Source organism: Phyllosticta citriasiana (assembly GCF_038021145.1).
Source record: "Phyllosticta citriasiana strain CBS 120426 chromosome Unknown IWZ02scaffold_11, whole genome shotgun sequence".
Taxonomy (NCBI): domain Eukaryota; kingdom Fungi; phylum Ascomycota; class Dothideomycetes; order Botryosphaeriales; family Phyllostictaceae; genus Phyllosticta; species Phyllosticta citriasiana.
This window is the reverse complement of record NW_027117288.1, coordinates 1,121,812-1,147,935: the sequence shown is the minus strand read 5'-3', so window position 1 is coordinate 1,147,935 and position 26,124 is coordinate 1,121,812. Positions and strand designations below refer to the sequence as shown.

At 53.2% G+C, this 26,124-nt stretch overlaps 9 protein-coding genes across 9 annotated transcripts; 2 read left to right on the top strand and 7 right to left on the bottom strand.

Moving 5' to 3' along the window:
- Positions 1 to 680: 680 nt before the first annotated feature.
- IWZ02DRAFT_435488 (uncharacterized protein) lies at positions 681 to 4,237 on the bottom strand (the record flags this gene model as incomplete). Its single annotated transcript, XM_066766446.1, has 3 exons — positions 681 to 2,637; positions 2,686 to 3,866; positions 3,923 to 4,237. The coding sequence occupies 3 exons, from the start codon at positions 4,235 to 4,237 to the stop codon at positions 681 to 683; spliced, it is 3,453 nt and encodes a 1,150-aa protein (XP_066620538.1).
- Positions 4,238 to 4,822: 585 nt separating this feature from the next.
- On the bottom strand, positions 4,823 to 5,924 carry IWZ02DRAFT_53621 (uncharacterized protein). Its single transcript, XM_066770860.1, has 2 exons — positions 5,886 to 5,924; positions 4,823 to 5,833 (listed from the first exon to the last, which is right to left on the bottom strand). The coding sequence occupies exon 2, from the start codon at positions 5,730 to 5,732 to the stop codon at positions 5,061 to 5,063; it is 672 nt and encodes a 223-aa protein (XP_066620537.1). The 5' UTR covers positions 5,733 to 5,833; positions 5,886 to 5,924; the 3' UTR covers positions 4,823 to 5,060.
- Positions 5,925 to 6,710: 786 nt separating this feature from the next.
- Positions 6,711 to 7,996, top strand: IWZ02DRAFT_435486 (uncharacterized protein; the record flags this gene model as incomplete). The annotated part of the gene is made up of 5 exons (XM_066766445.1): positions 6,711 to 6,977; positions 7,019 to 7,325; positions 7,372 to 7,561; positions 7,585 to 7,774; positions 7,847 to 7,996. The coding sequence occupies 5 exons, from the start codon at positions 6,711 to 6,713 to the stop codon at positions 7,994 to 7,996; spliced, it is 1,104 nt and encodes a 367-aa protein (XP_066620536.1).
- IWZ02DRAFT_458755 (uncharacterized protein) lies at positions 7,775 to 10,035 on the bottom strand. The gene is made up of 4 exons (XM_066768038.1): positions 9,821 to 10,035; positions 8,297 to 9,742; positions 8,058 to 8,249; positions 7,775 to 8,006 (listed from the first exon to the last, which is right to left on the bottom strand). The coding sequence occupies exons 1-3, from the start codon at positions 9,941 to 9,943 to the stop codon at positions 8,160 to 8,162; spliced, it is 1,659 nt and encodes a 552-aa protein (XP_066620535.1). The 5' UTR covers positions 9,944 to 10,035; the 3' UTR covers positions 7,775 to 8,006; positions 8,058 to 8,159.
- Positions 10,036 to 10,915, top strand: IWZ02DRAFT_501450 (uncharacterized protein). Its single transcript, XM_066770277.1, has 2 exons — positions 10,036 to 10,609; positions 10,673 to 10,915. The coding sequence occupies exons 1-2, from the start codon at positions 10,146 to 10,148 to the stop codon at positions 10,773 to 10,775; spliced, it is 567 nt and encodes a 188-aa protein (XP_066620534.1). The 5' UTR covers positions 10,036 to 10,145; the 3' UTR covers positions 10,776 to 10,915.
- A 46-nt stretch (positions 10,916 to 10,961) lies between these two features.
- On the bottom strand, positions 10,962 to 14,043 carry IWZ02DRAFT_476719 (helicase C-terminal domain-containing protein; the record flags this gene model as incomplete). Its single annotated transcript, XM_066769032.1, has 4 exons — positions 13,879 to 14,043; positions 13,642 to 13,740; positions 12,055 to 13,586; positions 10,962 to 11,966 (listed from the first exon to the last, which is right to left on the bottom strand). Exons 1-4 carry the CDS (start codon positions 14,030 to 14,032, stop codon positions 10,962 to 10,964), a joined length of 2,790 nt encoding a protein of 929 aa, XP_066620533.1. The 5' UTR covers positions 14,033 to 14,043.
- Positions 14,044 to 14,191: 148 nt separating this feature from the next.
- IWZ02DRAFT_458751 (WD repeat-containing protein 2) lies at positions 14,192 to 16,355 on the bottom strand. Its single transcript, XM_066768037.1, has 4 exons — positions 16,257 to 16,355; positions 16,123 to 16,211; positions 15,895 to 16,072; positions 14,192 to 15,835 (listed from the first exon to the last, which is right to left on the bottom strand). Exons 1-4 carry the CDS (start codon positions 16,270 to 16,272, stop codon positions 14,286 to 14,288), a joined length of 1,833 nt encoding a protein of 610 aa, XP_066620532.1. The 5' UTR covers positions 16,273 to 16,355; the 3' UTR covers positions 14,192 to 14,285.
- On the bottom strand, positions 16,356 to 18,193 carry IWZ02DRAFT_458749 (uncharacterized protein). Its single transcript, XM_066768036.1, has 3 exons — positions 17,804 to 18,193; positions 17,384 to 17,740; positions 16,356 to 17,330 (listed from the first exon to the last, which is right to left on the bottom strand). Exons 1-3 carry the CDS (start codon positions 17,838 to 17,840, stop codon positions 16,630 to 16,632), a joined length of 1,095 nt encoding a protein of 364 aa, XP_066620531.1. The 5' UTR covers positions 17,841 to 18,193; the 3' UTR covers positions 16,356 to 16,629.
- Positions 18,194 to 23,580: 5,387 nt separating this feature from the next.
- IWZ02DRAFT_458741 (uncharacterized protein) lies at positions 23,581 to 24,750 on the bottom strand. The gene has a single exon (XM_066768035.1). It carries the CDS (start codon positions 24,540 to 24,542, stop codon positions 23,970 to 23,972), a length of 573 nt encoding a protein of 190 aa, XP_066620530.1. The 5' UTR covers positions 24,543 to 24,750; the 3' UTR covers positions 23,581 to 23,969.
- Between the last annotated feature and the right edge of the window lie 1,374 nt (positions 24,751 to 26,124).

Here is a 26,124-nt window from a genome sequence, read left to right as displayed (position 1 = left end):
GACTGCGTGCCACAGAAGGTCCGAGACTTGATGGCACAGCCTGTGTCAAAGGAATCGTTCTTTCCCACTTTTCAGCCACGCAAGAGACGTGTTCGCTCACTCCCCAGCTCATACAGCGCAGTCGTCGTTCACCACTGCAACAAAATCTAAGATCATCGCTTCTTTCGACTTCTCCCGTGACAGCACAAATCGCGCCGCTTCACGACGAAGGACAGGAAAACTAACATCCTCCATTGCCGAAACAGACTGACTGCTACGCTTCAACATTCAATCCACAAAAGATTTACTCATGCTGCTGTTGTGGTCGAGCCGAGTTAGCCGAGAAAACGTCATTTGCGACTGATGGGTGATGGGTAGATGATGGTTCAGACGCATGTGTCAAGACTGGATTGTGAGGGCGGACCATTTTGGGTTGGTTTTGTTGCGTCAGTGTGTCGGTGTGTCGGTGTGTCGGTCAGGGGCAAAGAGGAATCCGCGTGTCTCTTACCTCTCTGCTTGCCTGTTGGTCTTTTTGTTGCTGCTTGCTTGTATGTCGAGCAGTTTGTTTGTATGGTGTCTTGTCGCGGTATCGGAAGAAGAAATAAAAGATGAAGAGTCTATCTACTCTGTACTTGACAAGATGACAGGCCTCAAGGAGTCGTCTGCAAAGGTCGTCTCTACTCGTCGTAGTCTGCATCCGTCTACTTGGGGTCTTCCACGATATCTTGAGACTGAAGACGAGGATATACTGAATGGAAAGGCCGACGGAAGAGATCGTAGACTGCCGCCTCAAAAGGATGATCTTTGGCCAAAATGTCCGAAACCGCTTCATGGACTGACTCATGTTCGCCATCCTCAACCAAGCGTTGCTCAATGTCTCTTGCGATTTTCTGTATCACAGTCGCTGCCGCAGTAACCGTTGACCAACCCCTCATCTCCTCAGCCAATACGGCTACGAATTCGTGGTCCATATTACCGGGCGGACCGATCGCAGCAACTGTGCAAATCATGCTCTTTTGCTCATCTTCATTTTCCGCAAATCTAAGTCCCGGGTAAGGCGCGGGATATTTTCCGTGAGCAGTCCAGAACTCATTGACCAACCGAGGAGTTGAATTTCCGTAGTCAAGGAGTGGGAAAGCCCAATCCATAACTTCCACATTGTTCGGAAAGGCTGTCAGGAAGACCTGTCTGAAAATTCGAACAGGAGTTGCGGGATAATGACCCCAGCCAGGTCGGTACCAGGAAAAGTTCTGAGTCGTTGTGCTTTCTTCCGCGTGGTCTGAATCTAAAGTGACTTTAAATTTGCCCTGGTAAAGGACCTTGAAGTTGTATGGCAAGCTTGAACTGATCGCATCCACAAAAACTTGTCGAACTTCGTTCGTGCTGACTTCTATGATTCGGTAGAAGAGTATAAAGGGTATTGTGATCTCATTATCAATGTTTTCGAACAAGATTCGGAGCACTTGATAGACTTGATTTGCGCCCCATGAAGCAGCTCTCTCAATTAGTGCCGGTTGATGCCTGTCATGCATAATCTCGTAGAGAGCGAGTTGGTTGAAGTGACCTCGGATCTCTTTTGTCTTTCTCTCCTCAGAGGGATGGACGAATTTTACCGCTCCAAAATCCATGGGTTGCTCCCTTCTCAGGACGTCGAGCAAGTAGCCGACATCATGTTCAATCGCCCAGTAAAACAACAGGCGATTTGCCTGTATTCGCTCATTGTTGATTCTGTGTTGGAGCTTCAGAGTGTCGATGTAGTCGCTCGTCGTCCAAGGCCGTGTTTGAAACAAGGGATTGCGGTCGAGAGCAATGCTGGCCACGCGCTCCATGTCCTCATCCTCCCTCGGGATCTCGAAGTTGTTCAGGTGGAATGCCCACGACGATCGAGCATATTCGAGAAACTTGAATTTAGTCTTCAGACTGTCAGATTCCGGAACCGCAAAAGCTGCTGTCTTTTTTCGAGCTGCATGATCCAGACCTCTGCCTCGCGACATTTTCGCAAGGCTCACGAGTCCCGAGGCCGCAGTGGACTCCAACTCGGGGGGAAGGATATTCTGTGGCACCTTGATACGAGTCTGAATCTTGGCAATCTGCGCCTCGAAGTCTGTGAAGTGCAGGTAGGCAAGGCACAAATGGCCAACCCGTCGATCTGCATCTTGGAAGAGGAATCTCACGTGTTCGATGTCTTCTAGCTCACCAGTTTCCACTGAGCCAGCGTTTGTAGCAATGAGTCCATCGCGCCAGTTTGAATTTCCCGACATTTTGGCGTCATTCCGTAGAAGAAATTGTTGAACTGTGTGATGAGCGAGGCGAACGGCATCGTCGAACTGGATCGTGATCAAATTTCCGCATGCTTGAACGAACTTTCGACGATCGGTCATAATTCGATCTGTGCAAAGGGAAAGATCCGACTCCTTGATCGCTAGGGCCTCGAAAAGCTCGTCAATGTGTAGCATCCGGGTGGAACATATGATCCAGCGGAAAGCTGCGCATGCAACGTCGATTTTTTTGTCGCCTCCCTCTGACTGTAGGATTCTGCGAATTATTCTCGCATATGTACTCGCCAGGTCCCTTGGTAGATTTTGGAGGGTGTCCCGGATCTGTGCATCAGTCAGACACGAGCAGAGCTCTGTTATCTGGAACTTGACCCAGAGAAACCTGTTGCGATGAGAACAAATTTGCGTGTGTGGGAGTGTAGCTACTCACATCTCTTTCGCATCAGTGCTAAGAGTGTTGATGACTTCATCTTTCAGTGATGGATCAACGAATCTCAGATCTCCATCCTGAAGTTTCGCTTCCACTGTTTCTTTAACGAAGCAAAGGATATCTTTCCGGACATGTTCTGGAGAGATGGTAAAAGTCTCCGTGTTGCTTGAAAATGAGCCAAGGATTGGCACTCCTGGTCGACATGAAATGAATATTTTGACCGAGCAGTCTTGAAGAGAGATGATGGTCTTCATGAAAGTCCGCAATAAGCTCTGTTCCTCTGCATCAAGTTCATCTATGCCGTCTACAACAAGGAAGACTTGCTTGCGAGCGGCAAAGATGTCCTTGAGAATGTGTGTGAGATCATCCGTTGTCGGTTTGAGCACTGCTTCTCCAACGTTGTCAATGATCCATTGGACAAGCGATTCGGGCCGCGGAGAAAGATCCAGCACTTGCAGGATCAAGGTCCCTAACAAAGTCGAGCATTTTAGGCTGCCAGGATCTGCGTAATCGCAAAAGTAGTATCCAAAAAAATCGTCAGGATTGGAGAAGTTTTTGGCAAGGTGGTTGACAAGCGATGAAGCGAGAATTGATTTGCCGGCTCCTGGTATTCCAAAGCAATGGAAGAACCCAGATGTGGGCTCTGCCAGCCACTTTTTCAAACTTTGTTCCTCAATCAGCCACTCTCCGGATCCGGCGTGGCGCACTCTTTGAAGCTCTCGATGTTGGTTCTTGTAGTTGACCTTGGACAACACAGAAAGCGCATCTTGAAGCCTTTGCTCTCTCGATCGAGCATATTGTAGAGCCCACTTATCCTCCTCTCGATCACGATGCTCTTTGCTCTCAATCATATGAGCAAGCAGTGCTTCTTTCTCAATCAATTTACGCGCCTTTCTGAAATCTTCCAAATAGTCCGGGATGCTCAGACTAATCTTCTTCCAGGAGCCATGGCGAATGCGAAGCTTGTTCGGCCATTTTTTGGGTTTTTCGCTGTCAGCAAAGTGTACCTTCACCTTATGGCAAAAGGTTAAAATGTTCGCAAGATTTTCCGAGAGAGCGAGCATTAAGCGGTCGAATTGCGGGAACAGGCGATGGTAATCGCGGAATTGGGGAAGAATGGTCCCGATCTGACTGAGCATCTCGATCAACTGCTCGAAATACTGATCCACTTCCTGGGCCATCTGCGTTCAAAGTCAGAAGCGGAACAGCCAGATGGTCAGCTTGGTGAGAATAATACATGAATGACCACACGGAGGCTTCCCCATATTGGAGCCATGAAGGTGTTGACAAAGCCAGCATTGGACCAAGTATCGAGCGCTGATCCATATCCCTCGACGATTCGTACCAGTGGCATGAGCGCCGTTCGACAGGACTGGAGTTTGCTTGCCCGCTGGTAGCCTCTGTGTATCACATTCGCTTGATAAAACAGATTTTCCGGCGTTGCATTCTCATAGATATGACGTTGTTCTTCCGACAGTTTGTCGAGGAACAATTCCTTGGCTCGCTCGAAGGGTTCGATTTGGGGGTTACGGGGCTGATTTTCTTTCGACATGGCGAGATTTGGTGGTGCGTGTCTGACCCATGAAGTCGTCAGTCCTGCTAGCCGTCTTTGCTGAAGATCAAAAGGAGAAATCAACGATTGAAACCGGAAGCCTAGGATTCAGAAGTGAAGTAAGGCTGTCAACTGGACATCAACACGAACCTTTTGCCCCGCCTCTGTGTTTCCTGACTAACACAGCATGAGGCTGCATGCAGAATGTGCAGCCCCGTTGCTGACACCTCGTCATGGTCTTGGCTCTGCCACTTCAGCCAGTGATGAGTCTTCAAAGTGCTCAAATAGCCCTAGCGGAACCTCGCCAAGCTATTGAAAGCCCCAGGCATTGCTTGTCGTGGCGCGCATTGAAGTGGTGTTGATGCAGCCTGATTGGGACGGCCAGCAGCCGTTGACATTGCGGACGGGACCGTCATGTCGACGGTTTCCATGGCGCCAGCCGGCTAATTGTGTCGAGAATCAGGATACCAGTCAGAGCGACAAGAGGGAGATGGGGTGCTATCTGAGGTTGATTGTGTGAAGGTGTTGCGCCCGCGCAGACGTCCAGGGCACGTACCATCTGACTAGGTACATGCATGCATTCTACTGCAGGCAAATAGCAACATGAACACCACGATCAACATCCAAAATACGCGCACGTGTAAACTCTCTTCAGATTGAAAAATCCTTAAAGACGGCTACCCGAAAGGCGGATGCTCCAAGCTACGATGCAAAACCCAGCGCTAAAATGACCACGGGAAAAAACCGAGTCCAACTCCTCCGCCACGCTCAGCGGCCCCCAAAAGCACAGCCAGCCAGCCACCCACCTACTCAGCCGCCGCCTTCAAGTCCCTGCGCCACACCTTGACAGGCGGTTGGACAACTCAGGGGGAATGCCGTCCCACATCTTGCCGTTGTTGCCCATGCGGCGGAAGCGCTGGAAGACGTTGGTGAGCTTTTCCGGCACCTTGTACCAGTCGCACGACCACACAATGTACGACTGCTTTCGGGCATTGTCGTAGAGGCACTCGCGGAAGTGGCAGGTGAACTTGGATCCACCGGGCCTAGTGCAGGTGACGCGGTCGTCATCAGTGTCAAGTAATCCCAGGCGTTCCGAAAGCCCAATGTCGGCAATGGCGTCGAGGCCAAAGTAGTTTGCCGACTTGCGCCAGTCAAGATTGATGTCTTCCGTCTTGGGAATGGTTTCGCCCTCTTGCAGAGGATCCGTGCAGCACTTGTCCATGTGCGCCATGAGCTTCACCGTCTTGTCCGTGACCTTGGCCTCCCAGCCCTCGAGGTTCTTGACGGCGTACGCGGCCGAGAGGTACTTGTACTTGCGAGCATGGTCCTTGCGGTCGATGACATCAGCAATTTGGAAATATTCTCCAGCCGTGTCCTTATACTGGCCATCTTTGGTGCACTTGGTATTGTGGCCGTAATTGTCCTTGATGGCGCGGGTGTCTCCATACTGCAGGGTGTTGGGACCGGCCCTGATGACCGGGTGATTCTTGTGCATCTGCACCAAGTGCGAAGAACGCGCACTAGTCTAGGCCAGAAGCATAAACGGGATGTTGGAGATGGCCGCCATAGGCGTCATATCTGGGAATTTTTGAAGACCTTGTTACCATTAGTTAATCACCTCATCTACGCGTCGCCAGGACGGAATCACCTTTTGCTGTGGGTCTTGAAAATATTCAAAGACTGGATAAACGACAAGGTAAAAAAGGACGCCAACCCCAAACAGGGCCATGGTAGACGGTAAGCTCACAGTCTGGCGCATGGCAGCCTTGGTGGTCTTGTTGGGTTTAAAGACTGGTGGAAATTGTGGAGGAAACGGTGTGCCATGTGGTTACTGACGGCCTCGAGCTCGTCGAAAATTCTGGTCCTTATTATGTTCATCCTCTCCCTCCAACGACGCAGGACAGTAGAGCGAACTGAAGACGCAGAGCCGGGCTCGGCCAGAAAGGGGAGAGTTTCCGTGAAAGATTGCCTTTGATACGCGGCGCTGCCAGCCAGACGTGACAGGATTCCAACGACCGGGAAAGGTCGCCCCAACAGCGTCTGCACGGGAAGCTTGCCCGAGCCCTAGTCCCACATGATGTGGACCGAAACGGCAACCATCCATGCGTCGAGGCGAGCCGAGCCGAGCCAGACTGTCCACCCCAAGCTCCAGCAACCACATTCCGACCAATCGTCGACAAGGCCATCTGGGACCTTCCATCGGGACCACGATTGCGGCTCGTCCTGCGCCAGTCCGGGGGTCTATGCGGGACAATCTGGGGAAAAGCTGGGGTAGAAATCTGGGGTATTGCGGTATGGATGAAGATAATCCCCGCCCCTCCACGTGTATAGATAATAGACGGGTGCAGCCCTGATGAACTAAGCAGTTCCTGGCCCCTTAAACGTGGGATCCCAGTCAATTCGAATCTTGAACTTTCTCAATCCAAGTTTTCTCTGCGTTCCCCTCGGTTCGTGTGCAAGTCAACACTTATCAATGGCGATGCGCGATACCCAAGGCAATTCGATGAGGCTGAAGAAAGACGACACGATCCGCATTGAAGACGTCAGCAATGGCGAATCGAACGGGCCAATTGACGACTCGATTGAGCAGACCGAGCGCGGCAAGATGACGTGGGTGATTTGCATTGCCGTGTCAACCGGAGGATTTCTTTTTGGTGAAGACACTTTTCAAAGCGCGCCCCGTCGGCTTCTGGACCAACAAGGGACAGGCTATGATACCGGTGTCATCTCCGCCGTGCTCGTCACCATAGACCAGGACCTCGGGTAAGACTTGTCGTCCAGCGAGCAGGAACTCATCACGTCTCTTGCCCCGGCTTCACCGATGTAGCCCACGGATGGAGATACATGGTTGCAATTGGTGGTGTTCCTGCGGTCCTGCTCGGATGCATCATGCCCCTCGGTCCCGAGTCTCCTCGACAGTTTGTGAGCCATGGAAAATTCGAAGAGGCCGAGGCGGTCATCAAGCGCATCTTTCCACAGGCAACGGACAAGCAAGTCAAGGACAAGAGCATCTGGTGGCAGCTGAAGCAGCTGTTTTGCGTCCCCGCAAACTTTCGGCCGCTCATTTCGACTTGTTTTGTAGGCGCCGGTAAGTCTGATGACCCCATCTATGGACCTTGCTCATCCTCAATCAGTCTCGCAGTTGGGAGGCTTCAACACTCTCATGTACTACTCGGGCACAATTTTTGGCCTGGTTGGATTCAACAAGCCCACAGTCGTATCCATTGTCGTAGGCGCCACCAACTTCACCTTTTCCCTCTTCTGCGTCACCATTCTCAATCGCTTTGGACGCCGCAAAATTTTCTGCATTTCCGCTCTGGGGATGTTGTTGTCACTCGTCGTTGCAGCCGTATCGTCCATTACATTCCCATTAGCAAAGACCTCAAGATTGAAACCCAGGATGTTGGCTGGCCTGGCTACCTCATCCTCGCAACCATCATCATACATATTGGTTACTTTGCGTCAGGAGTCACCACCATCACTTGGGTTGGGACAGAGCTGTTGCCGGTCGAGGTTGGCACCTTGGGTACCATGACTGTAAGTCAAATTGCCACATCTTTTGTCGAAAACGGCCATGCCTTTCGTCTACCACGGCTAATGTCTGAACAGAACACCGGAGCAGTCTGGGGCTGCAACATCGTCATCGCTTCCACCCTCATCAGCATGATGAGAGGCATCGCCTCAAGTGGCGCCCTTGGAATTTTTCTGGAATTTGCTTTGTCGGATGGCTTTTCTTTCTTTTTGGATACCCCGATGTGACCGAAATGCCCTTGGAGACTGTAAGAGAAGTTTACACACATGGGTTTGGCGTCAAACGTGCTTCGAAGCTCCAAAAGGAGCGGAAATTTGCATTGGAAAATGGCGCGCTGATGACGGCGGCTTGAAATAGTGAATAGCCTTTTATGGCTAATTTTTAGTTTATTTATACATCTTCTTCGAATTGCCTCACCAAAAGACCTCGTTGTTGAAGGTGCTCCTTGACTTGTTTGACAGTGTACTCACCACGGTGGAACTACCATCTGTTAGTAACATTGTAGGGCGCAGGAAGAGTTGACTTACCATTCCCGCACCAAGCGCAGCATCAGTGGGCGTCTTCTCAAACACCTCGGTGAAGTGACCAGGGTGACCAGCACCGCTGCTGGCAATGACTGGAATCTTGATGGCGGCCTTGACATCATTGATCAACTCGAGGTCAAAGCCGCTGTTGGTACCGTCCTTGTCGATGCAGTTCAAGAGAATTTCTCCCGCTCCCATGGCCTCGACAGCCTGGACAAGCTGTATCACGTCAAAGTCGCGGGTCTCCCGGCCACCCTTGATCGTGCATGCGTACCAGCAATACTCTTCCCCGTTGGGACCTGGAGATGCAGTCTTGACGGTGTGGTGCGAGGTGGCTTCGGGCGAGGCAACGTAATGGCGCTTAGGGTCCACGCTGACGACAACGGCCTGGTTCCCGTACGCAGCGGAAATGGTCTCGATAGCTGTCGTACCGGACAAAGTCTTTCCGCAAGCATAGTACTCTTCAGCCGCGGTGACAGCATCGGAACCAATGCTGACTTTGTCCGCGCCCGACTTGAAGTACATGGACGCCACGTCCAGCGCAGACACCTTGGTGCCGTCCGTATCCACAGTGTCGCGGATACCGCCACCAATGGTAAGGGGGACAAAGACAGTCTCTGATGTCCGTCGGAGAATCTCCAGCATGGGAGTGTCCGCAACTGGGCAGTTGCGGAACGAAGTAATGTTCAAGAAGGTGACCTCGTCCGCGCCCTGCTCGTAGTACTTCCTCGCCATGTCCACAGGCTTGCCCAGGTTGCGGACAGCACCACCAGCATCGACACCATCTTTTTCCCTGACATCATACTGGTCTCCCTTGGTCACGACGAGGTCTCCTTGGTCGTTTGTGCGCACGTCCAGACAGGCAATGACACGTCGAGTGAGGCCTTCCCTTGCGGCTTGGGCAGATGGTTGTTGCGGCAGCTTGATCACTTGTTGTCCGTCACAGAATGCCTTGAGGACTCTGAGACCGGCAGCTCCACTCTTCTCAGGGTGGAATTGAGTCAAAAGCACATTGTCCTTCGCGAGAGCGCCGACAAACTCCTCGTTTCCGTATCTGGCAGTGGCGACGGTCCATCCGTTGCTTTCAAGTTTACCCGCAGCATACGGGAGGGCGTAGGAGTGCACGTAGTAGTACTTGCTGTCAGGTCTCAGACCGTAGACACTCTCGCCGGTGACATTGCCCGCCTTGGACGTGTTTGCCGAGTTCCAACCAATGTGCGGGACAGCCTTGTCCGAGTCGTCGAAGCGCTTCAAGCTGCCAGGGATCAGCCCAAGACCCGAGACTTTGTCGCTTTCTTCCGAGTTGTCGAAAAAGGCCTGCAGACCGACGCAGATGCCCATGAACGGCTTGCCGGCGGCAATGTGCTTGCGGATGGGCTCGATGTAGCCTCCATTGCCAAACTGCGTCAGACAGTGGCCAAAGTGGCCGACGCCGGGGAAGATGAGTTTCTACGGGGAATTGGCCCATCAGCTCTGCTATTGCCATGAGTACGAAATTCTCGTGGAGGGCTGCTGTCGTAGACATACCTCGGCGTTGGCGACATCTTCCGGTTTGCGGACCCACTCGACGGAGTATCCGACTTTTTCAATGGCGTTGACGAGGGAGCGGACGTTGCCGGCAACGTAGTCAAGGAGGTGTACGGTCGGCATTTTGGTGGAGAGGAGGGGCGGAGCGATAGAGAGCGGCGTTGATACAATTCTGGATTGACTCACGCCCCGCGGGCAACAACTTTTCTGCCCTACGCTATCGATAACGAAATTTCCGCCGAACCGTTTAGAGGGCAAGAGGTCAACACCACGACGACATTCGACACTCCACTCCCTTCACCGACCCAACACCCCCGCCGCCGCCATGGTCCGCAAGCTCAAGCACCACGAGTCCAAGCTCCTGCGCAAGGTCGACTTCACGACCTACAAATCCGACAACAACCACCGCGACGCGCTCGTGATCCGGCGCTACGCCATCCAAAACCCATCCGACTACACCAAGTACAACCGGCTATGCGGCTCGCTGCGGCAGCTGGCGCATCGGCTGTCGCTGCTCGACCCCGGCGACCCGGTCCGCCAAAAGCACGAGAAGCTGCTCATCGAGAAGCTCGAGGACCTCGGCATCCTGAGCACCGGCGAGGGCAGCCGCAAGCTGAGCGACGTCGAGCACAAGGTCACCGTGTCGGCGTTTTGCAGGCGCAGGCTCGGCGTCGTTATGACGCGTCTGCGCATGGCCGATACGGTGCAGGCTGCCATTAAGTTCATTGAGCAGGGCCATGTGCGCGTTGGCCCGGAAGTTATCACGGACCCGGCGTTCCTGGTGTCGAGGTGCGTTGTTTTCCTAGAGTTCAATGCTGGCGCAGACTGGCTGACTGACTTGTTCGTTTGTAGAAACCTCGAAGACTTTGTCACTTGGGTCGACTCGTCCAAGATTAAGCGCAACATCCTCAAGTACCGCGACCAGCTGGACGACTTTGACTTGGAAAGAGCATGATTGTGTTCCTGCAGGAGGAGGAAGTGGGAAGTGAGAAGAAACTTTGCATTTCACGGCGTTTGGCGCACAGGGGTGGGAAAAGGATGGAGCATCTCCAGGGAAAAAGATATCCAACATCAATATTATCGCATTCTCTAAAAGCTTCATCTTGGACACATCCGCTATCGACTTGAGCTCATTCATTCTCTATTTCTTCTCCTCAAAGAACCCCCTCACACCCCCTACGACCTCCCTCACACCGCTCCCCTCCCTCAAACTACCCCTAATCCACCCAGGCAACTTATTCCTAATTCTCTCGCCATCATACCGTCTATCCAGCAGCAGAATACTCGCATAATCCGCCTGATGCCTAATAGCACGCCCCACACACTGATTAACCGCCCGCATACACGCATTCTCAAAAAACTCCCTTGCCGCCGCTTTTCCCACATCGACATTCCCATTCCCCTTCGCAGCCCGATCATTGCCACTAATACTACCACCATTGCCCTTAGTGTTGGCGCTGGCTGCAGCCTTTTGCGACACATACGCCATCTTGGCGCGCCACTCGGCGGAGTGCGGGTTGGGGAACGGCAGACCGACGACGGCTACGCCGCGACCCAGACTGTCGCTGAAGTTTATGCCTTCGGAGAGTGAGCCGCCGACGACGGCGAGGAGCAGCGCGCCACGGCGGCCGTTTGGGCTGCTGCTGGTTATGGCGGATGTGTAGGCGGACAGGAGGGATTCGTTTGTGGAGGGGATTGGGTGAGAATGAGAGGACGAAGAGGGCGCGTGGTTTTGTTGTTGTTGCTGCTGCTGCTGCCGCTGCTGCGCCTTAGTTTCATGAAAGACAGGTTTGACAGCTTGAATGGCGTCGAACAGCGATGAGGAGGACGCGGCCGCCGCCGCCCCGGTGCTCGAACTGGGCCGCTTCCACGCGCCAACGCACTGATCCAGATACGCGTAGCTGGGGAAAAATACGACGACGCCGTCCGGAATGACCTTGACAAACTCGAGAATGGCGAGACCGAGGTCGGCCAGCGTGGATGGCTTGTTGCGCTGCTCGAAGGTGAAGTCGAAGGGCGCGCCGCTGGGCCCGTGGGTCACGGGCCAGGCGAGCAGGTTGGATCGCGGGATGACGTGCCCGCAGGAGAGCGTTGTGAGGCGTGTGGGCGGCAGGTACGAGAAGAGGTGCTGGGAGTAGTCGGACATCTGTGGGTAGAGTCGTCAGTCTACGAAGAGACATTCTGCGGGGGGTTGAGGAGGAGAGTGGAGGAAGTGAAAGGGGCAGATGACTTACAGGTGACATGGTTCCTCCCGCCAATATCACTGCTCTTGCATCTTCGACAATCTCGCGGAAGTGGTGTGTTGGGTCTAGCAGCATGTATTTCAGACACGTCCCCAGCTGGTCGTCGTTTTTGGCATAGAAGAAGCGGCCTTCGGCGGAGGGATTGAGCAGTGCGGCGAAGAAGCTCTGGACGTGCGTCAAGACGGGTACATGTAGTTCGAGAAAAGTCTTTGATGGCTGCTGAGAACGCGCGCCGCCGCCACGGCCGTTCTGGCTGTTGGACTGCTCTTCCGCGTGCACAATGTAGCCGTCGACCTTGCGGGCCAGCTTGCTCTCCTGCAGATAGCGCAGTAATCTGTACAGGTTGATCTGATCGACGCCCCTGCCGGCCATTAGGTCGCCCACCTTGACGATGCCCTCTGCCTCCTTCGCTTGCGCAGCAGTGCCCTGCAGATATCCCACCAACGAGTCCAACAGCCGCACAGTCTGCGCCACATATACCCTATTCTTGCCCTTCAGCCGATTGCGGAATTTTTGCAGGTATGTCGTGAGCTGGGCCCGCGATCTCTGCAGCTGCGCCAGCGACACGGCAACCGAGTGAATGCCGGCGATCGAGTCCATCAGGTTGTGCGCCTCGTCGATGATGACGATGTGGCCTTTCATGTTGATGTCAAGCGCCTCGCGCGCCATCTTTTGCAGCAGAAGCGGATATGGCAAAGTGACGATCTCGCTCGGCTTGACGGCCGCTCGTGACGCATAATATGGACATATCCCCAACTGCTTCCCGACGGCGCCGAGCTCCTCAATGTCGCGGATCTCGGCCAGCGCGTGGTCGCGAAAGTCGTAGACGAGCGTTTCCGTCTCTTTGGTTGGCAGAAAGGCACATTTGTGGTCTTGAGCTGTTCCGGGCTTTTGTAGGTCAAGACACTTTTCGTTTATCACGGCTGTGCTCCCCAGCTTTGATACCTTGGGGTTGATGCAGAGGTTCTTCCTCGAGCCCAAGGTCAGATGCTTGAAGTCTTCTTCCAGCTCCTTTGAAACTTCGCCGCTCGGATTGGACTCGCCTAGCGGCTCCGGCGCGATGGCAGGGGGTATTTTGACTCGCCGCAACTCGCTGGCAAATTGCTGCAATTGCGAATGCGTTCGTGAGCAGTAGAAAATTTTGAGCTCATCCGGCTCCTCCGTCTCTTCCTCCTCTTTCGTCCGGTCGACTGGCATGCCCAGCTTCTTCATCAAGGCCACAGTCTCTGCCGAAAATCCCAGGTCAGAGCCGACCTTGTTCTTCGCCTTTTGGGTTTGTTCGTCCTCGCTTTCGTAGTCATCCAGTAGAAAACGTGCCTCGTCATCGTTTCCGCCGTCTGCTTCTGCTGTCGAAATCTTTTGCCGTTTGCGATGCAGCTCGCCGTTTGATTGGCGTTCTTTCAGCTTGCGCTCTTTTGCGCGCACGCGCGCTATCCTCTCTTCTAGCTGTTGCCGTTGGTTGAGGGCTGCGCGGCGTTTCTCTTCTTTAGCATGCTGAAGCATCCAGTCTGGTTCGCCATCGTCTGCAAGTGGAGGTTAGTATGCGTACTTGCTGCCGCATTCATTATGCGTACATACCTGCAGCATCGACCGAGAGTCCTTCCTCAAACTTGATACGCTTGTGATCACGCAACCACGTCAATGACCCGCAAATGAGGCTAAGTGATTTTCCCTGTGCCGTGTTAGTTTTCTAATGTTAATCGAGCCCATGGCTCTTTCTTTGATAGACAGATTCGTAGAAGACAAGGAAACGTCTCACCGTTCCTAAACCAAGTCAGCGTCCATCAATATTGCAGTTCACTTAAAGCGACCCACCAGTAGGACTTTCGAAAATGCCGACTTTTCCTTGGTCGATGCACTCATACAGCGCGCTCATGAACTGCGTCTGGATGTCATATGGCTCGTACGGATGGTGAAATTTGCGCGCCCGAGCGGCGTCGAGGCCCGATACATTGTTTGACGCGTTCATCTGATTTGAAGGGCGTCGAGTGCTTGAAAGGGAAGGGGTCTGGAGTGCAGAAGAAATGGGAATCGCGGGTGACGCGATTGGACGCGTCGTACTACCGAGATATCTCCGCCAGATGGGCAAATCTGAGGTCATCGACCATGCCGCGTGAGCACCGCGTTTTCCGCGTTACAAAAATCAATTTTTCTTGCGTTGCTCTCAGAGCTGTACTAACGTTCAATAGATCGCTATGCTACCAACGCTTCAAAATATCGGCCTACACGAGGCGCTCAGTCTTCCAGACCTTTACCGTGGCGTCACCACCCGTGCTCAACACCTTGTCCTTGCCGACCCAAGCAACGCCGTTGACCCCGTCCTTGTGTGCGTTCAGCGTCTTGACCCTCTTGCCAGGGTTTGCTACGCTCCACACAAAAATATTCGTGTCAAGGCTACCACTGGCGGCAAACTCCTCGCTCTCACTCCAAGCCACCGCTGTGATGCGCGCCGTATGCGAGCTCCAGCGGTCCGTGATCAAAGACCACTCTCCCGTCTTGCCCGAGTAGACCTGAATCTTACCTCCCGTATTGCCAGCCGCAAGGAAAGTGCCCTTGGGAGAGAAGGCGAGGGTGGAGATGACCGAGGTCGAATTTGTCAGCTCAACACCCAGTTCCGTCAGGTTGTTGTTGGCAAACTCAAAAAGACGGACAAGGTTATCTTCGCTTCCCACGGCAACGATGTTCTCGTAAGCCGCTATGGCGGTCGGCGCGTGTGGCATCTGGCGTGAGCCGACTTCCTTGCCGTCTTCGTAAATGACGACAGACGTGGAAGAAGCAACAAGCACGCTGTTTCCGCTAGTTGCAACCCCCTTTGGCTGCGAACCAAGCACCACTTTCGAACCGACAAATGCCTTTGCGTTGACAGAGATTGTGCGCAGAGTGTCGTCCCATCCAACACTGTACATCCGGGGCTCAGAGCCTGCGGTCGAAGCTCTTAAGCCGGCAACGTAGTTGGTGTGCGTCTCGCCGTCCACAAGGTCAGCAAGGCCAGTGTTGACGTCCCACTCTCGAACCTGACCGTCATAGCTGCCTGTGAAGAGCTTGTCCCCGCTAATTCCGGCAGAGGTAATGTTCTTTGAGTGGCCAGGCACTACCTTGATGGGCCTCTCGCTGCTCTCGACGAGATAGTTGAGGTTCCCGTCCAGGTCGACGGTGATGATCAGGCCATCCTTGCGCCCAGCAGGCCATGTGACGCCGACCTGCTGGTCACCAACGCTGACCACACCTTCTTCACCGATTCTCCAAGTGTGGACATTCTCTCCAGACTCGGCGTCCCAGATGCGCACAGTCTGGTCGGCGCTGGCAGTAACGAATCTCTTCGAGTCGCTAGACCAAGAGACACCAAAGATGCTTCCAGTGTGCACGCCCTCACCGATTGACTTGTTAGCCTCGCCAGTCTTGCCATCATAAAGCCAGATCCTCCTGTCGGCTCCCACTGTAACGAGGTGGGTTCCATCGGGGCTAAAGGCGGTGCCAAAGATGAATCGGTCGTGTTGGCCACGGGAGCTGGTGTTGAACTTGAATGGGGCGCCGTGGTAGAAGACCATGCTGGTGTCATCGCTTCCAGTTGCAGCTCGGAGAGGTCGCTGCTGGCGAATGGCGACACAGTTGATCTGCGACGAGTGGCCTGAAATCTCTCCGACGCTGTTGCCGCTGTCCCAGGTTATGCAGTGACCGAAGCGCTCCTTGCCGTCGCCGACAGCGATGATGCGCTGCGAATCACCGTCCCAGGCAAGGTCATTGATTCGGCCAGCAATGATATGGTAGTCTCCTAAAGTGCGAAGTATGCGCCATCAGCGGATGCTCTGATCTCTCAGTCATGAGTCCAACCCTTTGTAGTGCCTTCTCCCACGCAGTCCCAGATTTTGACAGAGCCGCTGACATCGGCGCTGGCGACGTAGAAGCCAGAAGGCGAGAAGCGCGCGACGGTCGTTGCTGCTTGGTGGTTTGTGTACTGCCTGCTGACGGAGGGGTCGTCGATGTTGCGGACAAAGATGGATTTGCCAGACTGGGAGGTAGGTAAGCCAGGATTCAAGGCGGAAGTCCCAGATTTCATACGGCATATGCGATGCGCTCTCCCTTCGAGTCGGAGGATAGAGGGGTAGCTTGACCGCGGGTGGTCGAGGGGGCCGCAGCCCAGATGGCAGCTGCTTGGTCAGCACTGTTGGGCCAATGGCAGAGAAGACAAGTACCGGAAGAGATGGACATGGTGGACGAAGCAGAATTGAGATGGTGGTGGGTGGGGACGGAATTGATGTTGTTGAAAGACAAACGCCCGGTAACCTGAGAGGCACCGGCAGTAGAGCTATCACCTTCATGTATCTACCTTACCTGGACGTGCACGCCACGCGGGGGTGGCTTGAGCGTCGGCGCGGCGTCAGCCTCTCCCGTCCCGTTTCGCTTCCAACCTCAGGTCTCCACCACGCCTGTCGGCTCTGCTCTCCTCCGCCTCGCCGACCTTGGACGAACGACAGGAACCACCTCGCGTCCCTCGTATAAATCCACGCGTCTCACTCGAAAATCTCTTGAAGCACCCGAGAAGAGACTGGAACCAGCCGCACACGCCTATTCTCCCTTTACTTCTTTGACGCTGTCCTCGTTCTGCTCTACCAATCGGCCAGTCCATGCACTCAGGACATCTTTCGACATCTTTCTCAACCCATTCTGATACCACATTGGTAGTCCTCTTGCGCCGGCAAACAAATACCACCCAGTGACGGGTAGTGCCACCATCGCGCTCTGTCCCTTAAGCACCGCCTTGACCACGGCTTCGGCCATGGTCTCAGGCTCCAGTTTGTACATGAACATGTTGTTGTACATCTGGAAGCCCTCGAACAGAGGCGTCTTGGTGGCATTGGGGCAGACTGTGATGGTGCGCACTTTTGGCGCATTGTAGATCGTCGCAAGCTCCGCCGCCAGCGCCTCATGCATCGCGAGCGCTGCCGCTTTCGAGGCGGCGTAGTCGCCCATTCGCGGCGCCGCGAGCCACGCTGCTTGGCTGGCAACGTTGACAATCATGCCGTGGTTTGCTGCCGCCATGGACGGCACGAGGTGAGCAGCGAGCTGGTGGTGAGCAAACACATTAACCTCGAACGTTTTGCGGACATGCGCGAGCGACGCCGAGAGCAAAGGCTCGCCGTAGCAGATTCCTGCATTGTTAATCAAAATAGTTGGGTTTCCAAGGTCGGCGCGGACGGCATTCACAGCGTCGCTGATTGAGGCAGCCGACGAGAGGTCGCAGTTGTAGTACTTGACGGATGGAGACGCTGCCGGCACGTCAGTCTTTGCGAATCGAGCTGGAAATAACGCAACGACGCACGAGCGTAAGTCATGGGCTGGATATCGAACACGGCAACTTTTATACCGCGCTCCGCGAGGAACAGGACGATGTGTTTTCCAATGCCGTCGCTGCCTCCAGTCACGACCACGATTTCTTTGTTCCAGTCGTACGTGTCGTCAGTCCAGTTGTTGATGACGCCTTTGCTCAGCCATCTGTTGATGTGATGGGCTAGGCCCAAGCACAGCAACGCCTTGATGGTCTTGAGATGCTTGGCATAGTCGCCTGAGAGCTTCTGTCCTTGGGAAGTGAAGCGCGCGAGCAAGATGAGCGGAAGCGTCAAGACAGGGTTGAAAACTGTTCGAGCAAGGAGGCGACCCAAATACTCGACCGTAAGGCCTGGACGTCCAGTTGCTTGTCAACCGCCACGCAGGAACCGCGACAAGGAACAGGGTTGCAAACCTTCTCGTTGGAGCCTCCAATCGCTTTTCAAAGGCATATTGATCGGCTGGACAAAACAAATCTCAGGGGAACCTTTCTTTTGCAGAGAGTTGAAAGGTAAAAGTCGGACCAGAATGACTCGAAATCCGGGGGCATGTCTTGCAGCACATCATCGTTGCTAACCCGATACCTTTCCTTTTCGGGTCATCTAACGGGTGGAGGCTGCGGGGAAACAGCCGAAACCTAGGGAGCACGCGTGGGGCACCACTACTTAAACCGAGGAAAAGCTTTAGACGAGGTCAGTTCAATTTAGTCAATTATTAAGACCTAAATTAGTCGAGTCTTAGTAAATTATCTACTCTTAGGCTAGTATTTAGTATGAATAACTTTAAAAGGAAAAATATAAGTAGGATAGGAGAATAATAGGAGTATAAGGTAGTAGGGCTAATACTACTATACTAGCTAGCCTAAAAAGGTATAGTAAGTAAGATAGCTACTATCTCGCTTAGTTAGTCTATATACTAGGGTAGCGGCATAATACATGCGCGGAGAGACCTTTCTAAAGGACGTAACTTCTATGGAATCTAGTACATACTACACACCTTAATTAGGGTGCTAAGAAGAGTAATGAAATTTTAGATGTTCCTTAAGTTCTTATAGTCGAACTCTAAAGCCTTCACTTCTTAGTCTCTTCTTCTACTAGAAGATGAGCTATTAATACGAGCGGTCTAGATACTCATGAAGTCTTAACGTGCCACTTAGCTTCTATAAGATCGACCACTAAACAATACGGGGAGAGCTACATACTTAGCCTAGGAACATAAATCATAACCACGAGTCTAAGCCGCACATAACCCTGCCTTTTTACTAGAGCCTCGTAACCGTTACGGAGGCTCTATGTGCGGAGTCTTTTTACATAAGGTGCGAGGCCGCTTCTATTGCTCTAATGTGAAGATTACCTAAGGAGTCTTAAAAGGCTACTCCTTACTTGCCATTACACCTTTTCCTAGCCATTTTAGATTCTAGCAACGTTTCTTAAGACTAAACTTTAAGATCGCTTACGAAGAGACGATGGACTACATAAACAAACTCTAAGCCTCTATGTAGTAGAGTAAGCAGCGCGTCCGACAATCAACGAGATGACGGAGTATGGTGAAACAAGTAGCCCTCAACCGGAAGTAGTTACGAAGCAAAATCACCCGTCTTGTTTCGGGGCGCGGGACATCCCAAAGTTCTATTTACGAATTTGGTGCTATTTGCGCAAGCAAAAGAAACATCACCATGCCACAGTACCAGCATTCGCACTGTTTGTTTGACCTCCTGCGTTCTTAGCGTTACAGTCCACATTAACTTTCGCTAAGCGGGAACGGATCCTCCGTAATTTTGCAAGAGGACCAAACGCGGCGTCTTTAACTCCGCCATATCATCGAAGTTTGCAAAGACAATGAAATTGTAAATGGTGAGTCGCTACTTTGGTTCTCGTGAATCGATTGTGTTTTAGCTTTACTGGCGAGACGATCAACATACTGTGGGCAGTGGAAAGGCAACAATCTGATTTTAAGTTGATCGCAGCTTCCTTGAGCGCAGCGGTGGCAAGCAAGTGAAAAAGGTAAAACATCGGGGACACGACTATTTTGCTGCTTAGTACGAAATTATACGAAGGAGTGAGAAGTTTTAGGCGCCCCAGTTAGGATCGAGATTTGGAGAAGATGAGCGAGCCGTATTGAATTCAAACTGAGCCGCGTACCTTGGCACTTATCCTCACAACTTCTCGCCTTTTGTTATGGCGGCGACAGAAGAATGCCCCACCGCGATATTTCTCATTCGCAGTCTGCTACGCAATAAAGAGAAAGATGAAGTCAGCTTGCGGCATTAGTCCACATACGTAGTACTTCTGTCCATCAATCGAATCTAACCATCTCTTTGGGGAGAAGACTAAAGTAACGTGATCTGAAAAGCGTCACCAAAGTATCTACTCTTCCACCACAGCTCAACAGGCACACTGTAAGGCCCCAAGTCGCAGCGAAACAGACTTAACAGTCCAGACAACCGTTCCATCTGGACCTAGCAACCTCCACAACAGCCAGCCGCCCACATCAATGACCCTACACGACGTCGACCTCGTAGTCAAGCTCATAATCAAACATGGACTTCTCAATGACACTCCTCTTCCCGTTGCAATTATTGCGACCAGGCGGCCAATGAGCGGAGGGATTGCAAAGTTCAACACGAGGAAAATAACCGCCGGCGACAGAGGCGTGGCGGCAGCAACTAGCGAAGCCCGACGTCTTGACGTCGCCCATCTGGCAGCAGGTGCCGACGCGCGGGTCGCAGAACAGCTCGCAGTTCTTGCCCGCGAGGAACTTGGAGCACCCGACGCAGCATGCCGACGTGGCGGCCCAGGAGCCGGGGTAGTCGATGACGCCGTGTTGGCCGATCCCTTTGACCACGCATCGCGCGTGCGGGATGTAGGGAATTATGACGCGTTTTTGGAGGTTTCGCGATTGCTGGCGCGCTACGTCGTTGACGGGGTCGGCGGCGGGGGCGCCCAGCGTGAGGGTGCTGTCGTTGCTCGTGTGTTAGTTGGGCTGATGATGGGTTTGGGGGTTTGGAGTGTTGGGAAGAGTTTGGCTCTTGGAGCTGAGTGATCGGTGGTAGTAAACGGAAACTCAACCCGACGTCGCGGAGCTTGAGTCTCCGTATATCCAGTGCGTAGACCGTGCTCGAGCCTCGAGAAGAGGAGAAAGGGGTTTCGAACAGAAAATGAACACGTACCTTAGCGACATGAGAAGGAGGATGAGTTGTGCAAATATCATGTTGGCGACCGTATCTGCTGGACTGTGATTGAAATTGGAAAATAAAGTGTGGGGAAAGGTGGAGCAATGAAGACTGGTGCTCCCTGAGACACACAAAAGCCGGAGCATGTTCTCAACCTGTGCCTTTATATCCTTGAGAATCAGTGTCAAACCATCGTCCAGTTGCTACAAGCATCTCTTGCCTTTCTTCTCCCTGCCCACTTCGTGTCGGGTAATGCCATCTCACACATCAAGCAAGGTCACTTTGAGGCGGTCGAGGCGAAGCAAGCACCGACAGAACACAACAACACTGATCCAGCAGTAAGCAGTCAGATGGCAGCAAGCATACCTCACCGGGCTCGCCGAGGAGAGGGCAGAATTCATTTTTGTCGACTTCGGCGCGAAAGTACCGAGATACGTACCTCTATTTTGCTTGCCCAGACGAGTGCCTTTCTCCCTCCACGCGGCAACGACGATAGACTGGGAGGGTTTTCCGGCCCGAAAAGAAGTCTTAACAGCGCTTCCGGCCGAGCACAGGGGTCTCTAGTGCGTAATCTTGACCTTGGAGGCTAGGACGGGAGTGATCCGTGATGCTGGAACCTTTGCGGGCTGAAATTGCCGGTGAACCCTCTGGGTTGAATGGAACAAGGGCAAGGGGGAGCTTTGCCGGTAGAACGGTCGGCTGAGTGATGCAGACGGTTTGATCTGCCTCTCGAAAAATTTAGTTCCTGTTAATATTTAGATGAGTGTGAACCAAGGGCACGTGACTTGCCGTCAGCGGAGACATCTGGCAACTGACTAGATCGTCCCAAGGCTTTGTTGAACTTAGCAACAACAGGTAGGTCTATGCTACTCTGTCCTTGCATCGGCATCGGCATCGGCATCGAGGACCAGGTCTGAGCGAACCGCTCCCACGAAGCCTCGTCAGGCTATACCATGAGCCGCCGCCGTTAACCAGATGAAGAATTGCCGACTCTCGAGTCCTGCTCGACCAGGGTCGCAAAGGTGGCAGGTACTTCTAGCACGAGTGGTAGGTTTCAGTGTTGCGTAACAGTTTGCTTGTGTTTCAAGAAATAAGTTTTTGGAGATATGAAAGCTTGAATTTAACCCACACGTAGTGGACGTCGTGCTTAATGATAGCAAGTTCACGCGAACGGCGGCGCCGTCTTCCACTCTTGAACTCAGAAGGCCTTCTTCTATCGACTTCCCCGTGGAAGGGCCCGTCGAAGGGAGAACAGGAAGGGGACGTGGCCAAGACAAGCATGTCGTCTAGCGTGAGTGGTCGAGCAAATGTCCATAGTTAGGATGGCAAAGTCTTATTTTTGGGCAATGGGAAACTGAAGCTTTCTTGCGTGCGTCTGTGGGTCGATGCACAAAATTCATCCGAAACACTCGAGGGCAACGATTAGTGAGGCTCTGTTGTATGTCGCGGCTTCGACCCAGAATTAAGGTATCCATTCTTTAACGTGGCGGATTCGCCCCTGCCGATGAGACTCTTAGGCTCAAATCCCGGCCTCCAGGACCCCTGTTTGACATCTGCGATCCCTGTAGACTAGTCCATCTCCAAGGATGGCTGGAACAGTAAGTACTGTAGGATCATCGGAGAAATGTTTAGAAAGAATGTCAGTGAAGTTGAAAGCGCTAATTTTCGTAGATGAGGAATTTGTCAGCCCCCTAGCAACGCCGTGCGGGGCTCCCATCCGCAAAATCCAATTGAAATAAACCCCCCAAGTCGCTTCATCTCGGCGGCCAAGTCGTGTGCTCATAACGCATTACAATGGAAAGACTCTTCCAAGCCGCTCCCCCATTGCCTTTCCAAACTACCTGGTCCTGATGACAATCCTCTCCCTCTCCTCCACCAGACTACCGCTGCTCGTAGTCGGCGCCCGAACTTCAACCCGCCTGACCAGACCACCGTCGCTCGTGTGATAGGAGCTCCCTGGGCCGTAGCTACCTGCGCTGCTGGTTGCATAACTCGTGCTTCCAGCATACGAACTTGGGAGCAGCTCCTCGCGATACTCGACGTGCTCGCCAACCTGCGAAGGGATGCGGCCGACGTGACCGCTGCTGCGATAAACTGGGGATACCGCCGGGGGCAGTGGAGCATATCGGCGGCGCGAAACAGAGCGGACCCTGCGAGGCGGCGGCGGCGCTTCGTAATATTCGACTACTTCCTCGTAGGACCGCCGGGGAGGCGGCAGGACGCGAGCACGGGCCGAAGCCGTTGAAAAGTTGGAGATGCGGGGCGGAGGGAGCGCGGCAGCGGAAGGCGGCGGCACATAGGTCGTTGAACGGCCGATCCAGCACATGGTTGTTGTAGTTGGTGGTGATTGCGGTTGTCTAGGGGGTTTCCAGTCGAGGTTTTCCTTCACGTGAGGCTCCTCTTCGTGCGCGGTGAGGTTAAATTGCGACAAGGCTGGCTGTAAGATTGAAGATTTGGTCTGTCCGCAAGTCCGGCTGGCTGCGGCTGCGCTTTTCCGACAGATGATAAGTGACGGCGTGAAGAAGTCAGATGGCAGTGGATGCGCCCTGGTGGTGCGCCCCGCAGGTGCGCAAAACGTTCTTCGAACCGGACCCTGAAGGAACAAGAGGCGCAAGTCAGCGTCGAGGCATGGCGGTGCCGTCTATAATAAAGGTCGCGTCAGCCTAGCGATTGCGGTGGCTGGGACGCAAGTCGGGCGGCATCGCGATGGGTTCCGGTTGCGTGCGGGCTGGGGCACGCCGCCGCAAGCCTGATTGCTCGCTCAGCTCAGGCTCATCAGGCATGTCAACCAGTCTCGTGATGCCATCAGCATCGTGACGTAGGTGGTGTTGGACTGGGGTCTCGTACCTAGTGCAGTGAGCAGCTGAAGAAAGACGCGCTAACCTGATTTGGCAAGTTTATGCCGAGGGTTCAAGCAGTGGCTCGCATTTGCTGTGCTGCAGTGAGAACTAATGCTGTCTTTGCATGCGCGCTTTGGTTGGCGAACGGGTCCCTTGGTGTAGATCTTCCAAGTCCGACATGCGAAATTCTTCAACTGTCCACAAAAGAGTGTCAATCAATATGCAAGGCTTTCAGTCGTGATGGGGCTTCACGCCTCGCACACGGGCATCTTCCCGGATCAACAAAAGCTAGACCTGTCGAGTGAAGGGCGAAATAGTTATCGACGCATGTTTTTCATAGGCAGTTTCACGATGCTGACTTGAGTTCTAGGCCTTCCTGGATACGTCATTTTTAATCGATGGCTTTCTTTGCATCTTCAGGGCGAACAGTGGCAAAAGACCATCAAGTAAAAAAAGATCAGACGGAAAGCTAGTCCCTGGAACGCGCAGAGATTGTAAGACACAGACTCCAGCCCGGCGGGGCAAGCTTATCGACGTTGCTCGCGTGCTAACTTTGCTCGACTCGGGGATCACTTCGTCTCGCCCTTCAGTGTTCCCAGTCGCAGCTGGTTTCGCTTTCCCAAGATTCTGAGCGTATTCTTCTTTTCGATTTCCGTCATCTTCTGCCAGTTTGCGATCCGGCTCAATGTGCCGTCCTTGTTCACGACCATGGGTCCGAGGGCGTCCAGCTTGATTTTTCCACCGCCCTCGCCCCCGAGATCGATTGTTTGCGCGTCCGAAGTGCCTTCACCTGGCGCAGGGAGCGGCAGCGTGCTGTCGGCCGGTTTGCTATCAGGGTGGAATGAGTCGCTGTCGACGGTGTCTGCAGTAGCGGATGTGGAGGTTTGGAGATTGGGGTCGTTGGATGACATGGTGGAGTAGTGTTTGAAGAGTTTCGAATTCGAGTAGATGGTTGTCTGGAAGCGCGACGCGAATGGTATGGAAATGAGTTGCGACGCAGCACGTTGAATGACGGAGCGCATATCAGATGTGTCCAAGATGTAGGAGTCTGGTAAATAGCTGAATCTGCTCGCGAACAGAGCTGTCAAGAGGACCAGGAAGAAAGTCGCCAAGAATGGAGAGATGGTTCTAGAAAGATTCATGTGGATTGACGCAGCGTCGACGGTAGAATCTGACGATTGATGGGGCGCAAGGCCAGCAAAGCGCTGCAAAGGCTGCGACGGTCCATATTTTCAGTGTGGCACAAGAAAGCGTGTGAGTTTGTCGTGGAGTCTTCTAGAGTCGAAGTGTCGCGAAGATGCTAGAGTAGCAGAAGTCAAGGGTGGCTGGCCGGCCACCAAATCCTCCCGGCAGCACGGCCCGCTCGGTGGATTCCGGGTCCTCAGCTTCTGACTACGTCTAGCTATGCTATTCAACATTCACGTCACCACTTAATTGCTCTTCATCTACGAATCAGTCAAGAAAGCCGTTTCACATGCAGGGTTCAAACCACTTACACCACCACCTTTAATCATCTCAGGCCATTTCTCCCACTCGGCAATTGGCTTTCGGGGAAAAGCAAGCCAAGCCATGCGGCGCGCGGAGCTTTCGACGCACGCAGGTGGCGTTGAAGATGAAAGGTACGCGGTATACAAGAGGAAAAATCAAAAAGGAAAACTGGAGAGAGCAGTTGGAGTGAGTAATTATTCCTTGTTTTGAAACTGCGAAAACGAGTTCAGCTCCGCGGCGATGTTGGCGTGAGCTGGCGGCAACATGGCACCAAGAAAAACGAGTACGCGTCAGTTGTTCGAGAGGAAAGGGGAAGAGATGCGAGAGATGCGAGAGATGCGAGAGATGCGAGAGATGCGAGAGATGCGAGAGATGCGAGAGGTGCGAGGTTGGTTCGTGTGTGGCATACAGAAAGAAAGCGTTGCAGTGTTCATGGCAAGTAAGTGAGACTGATGGACACGAAAAAGAGTCACAAGCACAATGGATGGGCTATCATGAGCGGCATCGTGTCCAGTTCGAAGTCGTCGTCCGACCGTTCATTCAATCGTTACGTGGCGTTGCGTTGCTCATTCCGTGCTCTCCCTTTCTCTTTTCCCCTATCTTCCTATCCATCTCCCTACCCATCCATCAATCCCATCGAACCTAACCCAACCCGTCCATAACCACCACCACCATCACCACCGGCAGTATCTACTCGCTCTCTTCCCTCCTACTTCTTCCTTCTCCATCTCCCGTCTCCTGCTGTGAATGTGTTCTCTCCACTTCATCTCTCATTCCTTCTCTTCTCTCTCATTTATTCTCTTCTCTTCTCTCCTTTCTCGTTTCTCTTCTCTCCCTTCTCATTTCTCATTTTCCTCCCATCCATCCGCCATTCGTCATCCGCAAAAAACGATACCAATACAAGTTGCAAGAAAGAGACAAGTTGCGCGAGAGGAACGAAGTGAATAACAAGCAAATAAAATGAAAACAAAAAGTTTCCGATCGACAAGATCGTTCGCGCGTTTGTTTGTTCGTTCGTTCGTTCGTCGTCAGAACTCATCAAGGATATCGTTGTGTCTGACTGCCCTGCCCTGCCCTGCCCTGCCATGCCCCTCGTGCCCCCCTTTCTCGTCTTTTTTTATGTGTTGTTCTGTGTTGGTGCCCGGCCGGCCAGATAGATAGACAGACAGCCACACAGACAGACAGCTGGATGGTCAGACAGCGTATGTGGCCGGGCAGGCATGCACCGGAGGCTTG

Excerpts from the sequence above, each read along its gene's own strand:
- IWZ02DRAFT_458749 (XM_066768036.1), bottom strand. The coding sequence starts at position 17,840 with ATGCCTTTGAAAAGCGATTGGAGGCTCCAACGAGAAG. Across the intron at positions 17,741-17,803 it reads TTGGAGGCTCCAACGAGAAG|GCCTTACGGTCGAGTATTTG; the intron begins GTTTGCAACCCT and ends CTGGACGTCCAG. Across the intron at positions 17,331-17,383 it reads CCAGCCCATGACTTACGCTC|CGTCTCCATCCGTCAAGTAC; the intron begins GTGCGTCGTTGC and ends ACGTGCCGGCAG.
- IWZ02DRAFT_458755 (XM_066768038.1), bottom strand. The coding sequence starts at position 9,943 with ATGCCGACCGTACACCTCCTTGACTACGTTGCCGGCAACGTCCGCTCC. Across the intron at positions 9,743-9,820 it reads AAGATGTCGCCAACGCCGAG|AAACTCATCTTCCCCGGCGT; the intron begins GTATGTCTACGA and ends AATTCCCCGTAG. Across the intron at positions 8,250-8,296 it reads CTGCGCTTGGTGCGGGAATG|TTCCACCGTGGTGAGTACAC; the intron begins GTAAGTCAACTC and ends AACAGATGGTAG.
- IWZ02DRAFT_53621 (XM_066770860.1), bottom strand. The coding sequence starts at position 5,732 with ATGCACAAGAATCACCCGGTCATCAGGGCCGGTCCCAACACCCTGCAG.
- IWZ02DRAFT_501450 (XM_066770277.1), top strand. The coding sequence starts at position 10,146 with ATGGTCCGCAAGCTCAAGCACCACGAGTCCAAGCTCCTGCGCAAGGTC. Across the intron at positions 10,610-10,672 it reads CCGGCGTTCCTGGTGTCGAG|AAACCTCGAAGACTTTGTCA; the intron begins GTGCGTTGTTTT and ends GTTCGTTTGTAG.
- IWZ02DRAFT_458741 (XM_066768035.1), bottom strand. The coding sequence starts at position 24,542 with ATGAATCTTTCTAGAACCATCTCTCCATTCTTGGCGACTTTCTTCCTG.
- IWZ02DRAFT_458751 (XM_066768037.1), bottom strand. Across the intron at positions 16,073-16,122 it reads GAGAGCGCATCGCATATGCC|TCTGGCAAATCCATCTTTGT; the intron begins GTATGAAATCTG and ends CCTACCTCCCAG. Across the intron at positions 15,836-15,894 it reads GGGAGAAGGCACTACAAAGG|GAGACTACCATATCATTGCT; the intron begins GTTGGACTCATG and ends TTCGCACTTTAG.